Source organism: Phaenicophaeus curvirostris, unplaced genomic scaffold (assembly GCF_032191515.1).
Source record: "Phaenicophaeus curvirostris isolate KB17595 unplaced genomic scaffold, BPBGC_Pcur_1.0 scaffold_438, whole genome shotgun sequence".
NCBI lineage: Eukaryota > Metazoa > Chordata > Aves > Cuculiformes > Cuculidae > Phaenicophaeus > Phaenicophaeus curvirostris.
The window spans coordinates 3,944-11,395 of record NW_027207021.1 but is presented as its reverse complement, the minus strand read 5'-3'; the positions used below and the strand labels follow the sequence as shown (position 1 = coordinate 11,395).

Sequence of the window (7,452 nt, the reverse complement as noted above, 5' to 3'; positions counted from 1 at the left end):
CCGCCTACAACTCCCAGCGTGCTCCGCGCGCGCCCGCCTAGAACTACAACTCCCGGCATCCCCCGCGCGCCCGCCCTCCGCGTTGCTTGGCGCGAGTCGCTGCGATTGGGCGGCGGCGGCGGCTCCGCAGCCAATGGAGGCGCGGGGGGGCGGGGCCAGCGCGGAGCCTTGGCGGGAAGTGCAGGAGCGGGGCTGAGTTGGCGCGAGAAGGTGCGTGGGGGCACATGGGGGGCTCAGGGGAGCAGGAGAAGGTGATATGGGGTGGGGAGGGGGCTCAGGGGAGCAGGAGAAGGTGATATGGGGTGGGGAAGGGGCAAAACAAGGTGATATGGGGTGGGGAGGGTGCTCGGGAGGCAGAACAGGGCGATATGGGGTGGGGAGGGGGCACATGGGGGACGGGGGGGGGTGATATGGGGTGGGGAGGGGCCCCAGGGGAGCAGGAGAAGGTGATATGGGGTGGGGAGGGGGCACATGGGGTGCAAAACAAGGTGATATGGGGTGGGGAGGGGGCTCAGGAGGCAGAACAGGGTGATATGGGGTGGGGAGGGGGCACATGGCGGACGGGGGGGTGATATGGGGTGGGGAGGGGGCACATGGGGGGCAGAAGAAGGTCATACAGAGTGGAGAAGGGGCACATGGGGGCAGAGAGATGGGGTAGGATGGGGCTGGGGGGCAGAGCAGGGCGATGTGGGGTGGGGAGGGGGCTCAAGGGGGACAGAGCAGGGCGATACGGGGTGGGGAGGGGGCACATGGGGGGGACTGGGGGCTTAGGAAGGGGCTGGGAGACTGAGATGGGACGTGAAGGGCGGGGGGGGCAGAGTAGGGCGACATTAGGGTGGGGAGGGGGCACATGGGGGGCAGGGGGGGAGGACAAAGGGCATCCAAGAGCCATGGGGCTGAGGGGCGTGTGTCCCCCCCGACCTGACCGCTGTCCCTTTGGATCCACAGCCCCCCCCCCCCCCCGCCATGGCCAGCACCCCCCGGCAGTGCCAGCCCACCCTCGCCTTCCCCCGCCGCAGGAGCACCCGCCACCTCGCCGCCCCCCGGGCCAAGGCTGGCCCCGACCCCCCCGTGCCGCCGCCGCTCTCGCCTCGTCCCAAAACCTCGGTCCCCGCTGAGCCCAGCCGGGCGACCCCGACCGCGCGCTCGGCCGCCACCAAACCCCTGCCCCTGAGCCCCTGCAAGCGCCTGGGTGAGCCCCCCTGCCGCCCCTTCCCCTGGGAAAGCTTTTGGGGGGTCCCCCCTATCCCCAAAGCTGCTGTGGGGCTGGGATCTCCATCCTTTTCCCCTTGTGCAGCTGCATTTGGAGCTTCTCCCTGCATTCAGAAGGCAAAGCTGCTCCTGGGGGGCCCAGAGGTGCTGGGGGAGGGCAGGAAGATGAAGCCTCCCCCAAGGGAGAGCAATTTTAGGTTGCAAACAGCCCCCCTTGGAGCCGCTCTGCTGATCCCTGTCCCCGCAGGTGATGACAACCTCTGCAACATCCCGCACGCCCTGCCCTGCTCCCCAGCCAAGCGCAGCAAGGAGAACCAGGGCCGCCGGTTGCTTTTTGGGGACCCCCCCGCCTCCCCGGAGAAGCCCAGCACCCCAGGAGCATCCCCGCGGCCCAGGGCGCAGGAGACCCCTCGGAGCTCGGGGCTGCAGCCCCCTGGCACCCGGCTTTTCCGTCAGGAAGGTGAGTGTGGCTGAAAGGAGGTTGTGGAGAGGAGGGAGCTGGGCTCTTCTCCCAAGGGACAGGGGACAGGACGAGAGGGAATGGCCTCAAGCTCCACCAGGGGAGGGTCAGGCTGGACATTAGGAAAAACTTTTCACGGAAAGGGTCATTGGTCCCTGGCAGAGGCTGCCCAGGGAGGGGGTTGAGTCCCCTTCCCTGGAGGGGTTTAAGGGACGGGTGGACGAGGCGCTGAGGGACATGGGTTAGTGATTGATGGGAATGGTTGGACTCAATGATCCGGTGGGTCTTTTCCAACCTGGTGATTCTATGATTCTATGAAAGGGGGACAGGGTCCTGGTGTCCCCGTGGCCCCCCCCTGAGCTCTCTCTGTTCCCGCCGCAGGTTCTTGCTACCAGCAGGCGAAGCGGGTGCTCCATACGGCCGTGCCCAACCGCCTCCACGGCCGGGAGAAGGAGATGGGCATCATCCAGCAATTCCTGAAGGAACATGTTTGTGGGCACCGGCCCGGCAGCCTCTACATCTCTGGAGCCCCTGGGACAGGGAAAACGGCCTGTGTGAGCCACATCCTGCTCAAGAGCAAGGTGTGCCGGAGCTGGGAGTCCCGGAGCCGCCGAGGAGGGGGATTTGGGGCTGGGACACAGGGATTGTGGGGGCAGGTGAGGGACCTGGGGGGATTTTGCCTGGAGAAGAGGAGGCTGAGGGGAGACCTCACTCTGCAGCTTCTGGAATGGAGGTTGTGGGGAGGTGGGTGCTGGGCTCTTCTCCCAAGTAAGAAGGGATGAGATGGGAGGGGATGGCTTCAAGTTGTGCCAGGAGAGGTTTAGATTGGATATGGGGAACATTTTTTCCTAATGTTCAGCCTGACTCTCCCCTGGTGGAGCTTGAGGCCATTCCCTCTCGTCCCGTCCCTGATTCTCTGGGGGTGGAGGTGCCCATTTTGGGGGGTGCTGGTGGAGCAGATTGGGAGGGAAGCTGGGGGGCAGCCCAGCTGCTCCAGCTCAGGGCGTGGGGCCGCGTGATGCGGCTGGCGTAACTCTCCCGTCCTCCCCAGGATGAGCTCGCCAGGAGCAAAACCATCGTCCTGAACTGCATGGCGCTGAGCAGCCCGCAAGGCGTCTTCCCGGCCGTGGTGCAGCAGCTGGGTTTGCCCGTGGCCACCGGCCGCGAGGGCCTGCGGAGGCTGGAGAAGCAGCTGACGGCACGGGGACCCATGGTGTGAGTTCCTCGCCCCGGGAAGGCAGCGTGGGGACCCCCCCTCAACACCCCAAACGCGGGGGCAGCCGGGGAGAAGCAGCCCTGGCAGCGTCTCTCCCTCCTCGAGGGGCTCTGGAGGGGTCCTGGGGTTGGGCAGGGCTGGGACTGATCTGGATTCCCCCCCACCACAGCCTCCTGGTGCTGGATGAGCTGGACCAGCTGGAGAGCAAGGGGCAGGATGTGCTCTACACCCTCTTCGAGTGGACCCAGCTGCCCGGCTCCAGGCTTGTCCTCGTGGGTGAGTGTGTCCATTGTGACCCAGGGACCCAACCCTGAGCAGCTCCAGACTGGGAGAAGTCTGGCTGGAAAGCTGCCTGGAGGAGAAGGACCTGGGGGTGTTGGTTGAACAGGAGCCAGCAGTGGCCCAGGTGGCCAAGAAGGCCAATGGCATCTTGGCTTGGATCAGACACGGTGTGACCAGCAGGTCCAGGGAGGTTCTTCTCCCTCTGGACTTGGCCCTGGTGAGACCAAACCTCGAATCCTGGGTTCAGTTCTGGCCCCTCACCACAAGAAGGATGTTGAGGCTCTGGAGCGAGTCCAGAGAAGAGCAACGAAGCTGGTGACGGGGATGGAGAACAAGAGGAGCAGCTGAGAGAGCTGGGGGTGTTTAGCCTGGAGAAGAGGAGGCTGAGGGGAGACCTCATTGCTCTCTACAACTCCCTGAAAGGAGGTTGTGGAGAGGAGGGAGCTGGGCTCTTCTCCCAAGGGACAGGGGACAGGACAAGAGGGAATGGCCTCAAGCTCCACCAGGGGAGGGTCAGGCTTGACATCAGGAAAAAATTTTTCATGGAAAGGGTCATTGGGCAGTGGCAGAGGCTGCCCAGGGAGGGGGTTGAGTCCCCTTCCCTGGAGGGGTTTAAGGGCCGGGTGGACGAGGTGCTGAGGGACATGGGTTAGTGATTGATGGGAATGGTTGGACTCGATGATCCGGTGGGTCTTTTCCAACCTGTTGATTCTATGATTCTATCTCAGGGTGGGGGTTTGATGGAGGTTCCTCTTTGCCCCCAATTTCACGGGCATGACCCTCTCTCGCTGTGCTGTGCCCTCAGGGTTGGCCAACGCGCTGGATCTGACCGACCGCAGCCTGGCCCGGCTCCAAGCCTCCCCGCACGGTGGCCCCCAGCTCCTCCACTTCCCTCCGTACACCCGCGAGCAGCTCACCACCATCCTGCAGGAGCGCCTGGGGCAGGTAGGGATGTGGGGGGACACGGGGGGGACCCACACTGGAGGCTCTTTGCCCACACGCGGTGCCTGTGCAGGTGGATGGTGACCCCGTCCTGGACCCTGCCGCGCTCCAGTTCTGCGCTCGCAAGGTCTCTGCGGTGTCCGGTGATGCTCGCAAGGCTCTGGATGTCTGCAGGTTGGTGTTTGCCCCAAACCCCATCGCTAGCAGGGCCTGTGTGGCCCCTGGCAGCCCCGCACGGCTCCCTGTTTTTGGGGGAGGGTGATCTGCCCGGTGCTCAGCGCCGTCTCTCTCCAGACGTGCCGTGGAGGTGGTGGAGCTGGAAGTTCGGAGCCAAACCCTGCTCAAGCCGCTGCCCGGGGGTGAGTTGTGATCTCCAGAGCCAAAACCCTTTCAGCGGGCACCTCGTGGGGGTCCGGGATCCCCTTCTGGGGTACCCATTCTGCCCTGCCACCCCCTCCCTTCTTTCTCAAGCTCCCTCCCAACCCTGTGTGTCCCCCAGGTGACTCCCCGCTGTCCCCCGTCCCCAAGCGCGTGGGGCTGCCCCACGTCTCCCGCGTTCTCTCGGAGGTGTTTGGGGACCGGCTGGCGGCGGGGCCCCGCGACGCCTTCCCGCTGCAGCAGAAGGTGCTGCTCTGCGCCCTCCTCCTCCTCGCCCGCCGCCTGCGTGCCCAGGAGGTGACACTGGGGCAGGTGAGTGGCAGTGGGACCCCCTGGCGCTGGAGTTGGAGTGGGGAGCAGCCGGGTGGCCCTGGGGTCTCCTTCTGAGTGTGGCGCTCTGGTTGTGATCCCCTCCGTGCTCTCCCAGCTCCACGACGCCTACAGCCAGGTGTGCCGGCGGCAGCAGCTCCCCGCCGTCGACCAGGCCGAGTGCCTGTCCCTCGTCACCCTCCTCGAGTCCCGCGGCGTCCTCAAGATGAAGAAGGGCAAGGAGGCTCGGCTGGCCAAGGTGCCGTGGGGCAGGGATCCAGCAGTGGGGCAGGGGTCTGGGTCCAGCAGGGATCTGGATCCAGCCGTGGGGCAGGGGTCTGGGTCCAGCAGTGGGGCAGGGATCTGGGTCCAGCAGGGATCTGGGTCCAGCCGTGGGGCAGGGATCCAGCCGTGGGGCAGGGATCCGGGTCAGGCAGGGATCTGGGTCCAGCAGGGATCTGGGTCCAGCAGTGGGGCAGGGATCCGGATCCAGCAGTGGGGCAGGGATCTGGGTCCAGCAGTGATCTGGATCCAGCCGTGGGGCAGTGATCTGGATCCAGCCGTGGGGCAGGGATCTGGGTCGGGCAGGGATCTGGGTCCAGCAGGGATCTGGATCCAGCAGTGGGGCAGGGATCCAGCCGTGGGGCAGGGATCTGGGTCCAGCAGGGATCTGGATCCAGCAGTGGGGCAGGGATCCAGCAGTGGGGCAGGGATCTGGGTCCAGCCATGGGGCAGGGATCTGAGTCCAGCAGGGATCTGGGTGCATCAGGGATCTGGGTCCAGCCGTGGGGCAGGGATCCAGCAGTGCGGCAGGGATCTGAGTCCAGCAGGGATCTGGGTCCAGCCGTGGGGCAGGGATCTGGGTCCAGCAGGGATCTGGGTCCAGCAGTGGGGCAGGGATCTGGGTCCAGCAGGGATCTGGGTCCAGCATGGGGCAGGGATCTGGGTCCAGCAGGGATCTGGGTCCAGCAGTGGGGCAGGGATCCAGCAGTGGGGCAGGGATCTGAGTCCAGCAGGGATCTGGATCCAGCAATGGGGCAGGGATCTGGGTCCAGCAGTGATCTGGATCCAGCCGTGGGGCAGGGATCTGGGTCCAGCAGGGATCTGGATCCAGCAGTGGGGCAGGGGTCCAGCAGTGGGGCAGGGATCCAGCAGGGATCTGGGTCCAGCATGGGGCAGGGATCCAGCAGTGGGGCAGAGATCTGGGTCCATCAGGGAGTCCAGAAGCAAAAGGTCAGGGATCCAGTAGCTGGATGAGCTCTGGCAGTGGGGCAGGGGGCCCAGCAGTGGGGCAGGGGGTTCAGCAGCGGGGCTGGGGGTCTGGCTCTGCGGTGCTGAGCTCTCTCTCCCCTCTCGCGCAGGTCTCGCTGAAGCTGGAGGAGGCGGCGGTGCAGCACGCGCTGCAGGACGCGGCGCTGGTGGGCAGCATCCTGGCCCAGGGGCTGGGGTAGCCCCCCCTGCGCCCCCTCCCCACAACCCCCAGGTTGGGATTTCGCTGCGTTCCTGCTTCGGCCGCGCTGGGGTGAGAAATAGCTCCTAGAGGCTTTGGCTGCTGTTCCATCCTGCCCTGGGGATGTTGACTTGGGGCGGTTTTATTAATTTTATTAATATTATTAATTAATCTTCCTATTTCTGTTATTATTGTGGGGCTGGAGCTGGGGCTGGGGGGGGAGGTTTGGCACCCACGCCGGCTGCGCCACACGGGGCTCCTGCCTCGATGTGTCTGACCCCAGGACCTGGGGTTACTCCCAGCTTGTTCCGAGCCTCCCAGCACCCCCCGCACCCCTGGTTGCAAGAAAGGGGGGTCTGGGTGCCGACGGGGGGCACAGGGGGTGCTCGGCTCCAGGCTTTGCTGGGTTTGGGGCCAGCGGGAGCCCCTCTCCTGGCATTAAAGTGCTTCAGGTCCAGCGCTGCCTCCTGCTTCTGCCCCCCTGCTCAATTCGCTGCCTCCCCCAGGGCTCTGGGGGTCTGATGTCCCCCCCAAACCCCTCTCCTCCTCGCTTTCTCCCCGCCCTGCCCCAGCTCCTGGCCCCAGCTCCTCCGCTTGTGTTAAATAATAGACGCTTTGACCTAATTTTGCAGCTTCCCCAGGCGGAGGCGAAATGAGGGGGGGATGGATGGATAGGGAGGGGCTGGGATTCCATCCATCCCCCTCGCCCACCCCGCTGACCCCATCCCAGGCCCAGGGGGTGCTGGGTGTGGGGCAGAGCAGGGCGCCTGGGTCCCCCCCGTGCCTCAGTTTCTATGGCACTGTGGGTGCCATGGGGTGTGGGACGTAGGGACATCGCTGTGGCCTCGTCCTGTGTCCCCAGGGAGCCTTGGTGAGGCTGCTGGGTGCTGGTTGCGAGCTGGGGGTGCTGGTGCTGCCCCCCCATCCCTCCCCAAGGGGACACTGTGGGGACAGAGCAGCCACCTGCTCCATGGGGAAACTGAGGCAGGGCCGGCAGCCCCAGCTGGGCCCCGAGCGCGGCTCAGCCCGTGCCGGCTGCGCGGTTATTTATAGCCGGAGCTGCCATGTGTCGGACGTGTGCGACGGCACAAGGCGGCGGTGGGTTCAGACCAGGCTGTGCCCGCTGCGCTCAGCACCCCTGCGCCCTCGGGGGGCTCGGGGGACCCTGTCCCCGTCCCCTCACCCCGCCGAGCAGGGGCCGCA

At 65.8% G+C, this 7,452-nt stretch overlaps 1 protein-coding gene across 1 annotated transcript; it reads left to right on the top strand.

Annotated features, from left to right (window-relative positions):
• The first annotated feature begins 966 nt into the window (after nucleotides 1-966).
• On the top strand, nucleotides 967-6,420 carry CDC6 (cell division cycle 6). The gene is made up of 11 exons (XM_069882961.1): nucleotides 967-1,192; nucleotides 1,460-1,672; nucleotides 2,054-2,253; nucleotides 2,724-2,887; nucleotides 3,058-3,164; nucleotides 3,976-4,115; nucleotides 4,186-4,286; nucleotides 4,407-4,471; nucleotides 4,612-4,802; nucleotides 4,918-5,058; nucleotides 6,161-6,420. The coding sequence occupies exons 1-11, from the start codon at nucleotides 967-969 to the stop codon at nucleotides 6,248-6,250; spliced, it is 1,638 nt and encodes a 545-aa protein (XP_069739062.1). The 3' UTR covers nucleotides 6,251-6,420.
• Nucleotides 6,421-7,452: the final 1,032 nt, after the last annotated feature.

What these genes read in the sequence shown, in the direction of transcription:
- CDC6 (XM_069882961.1), top strand. Translation starts at nt 967, where the DNA reads ATGGCCAGCACCCCCCGGCAGTGCCAGCCCACCCTCGCCTTCCCCCGC. An exon ending in ACGGCACGGGGACCCATGGT is followed by an intron (nt 2,888 to 3,057) that starts GTGAGTTCCTCG and finishes CCCCCACCACAG; the next exon opens with CCTCCTGGTGCTGGATGAGC. An exon ending in AAGGCTCTGGATGTCTGCAG is followed by an intron (nt 4,287 to 4,406) that starts GTTGGTGTTTGC and finishes GTCTCTCTCCAG; the next exon opens with ACGTGCCGTGGAGGTGGTGG.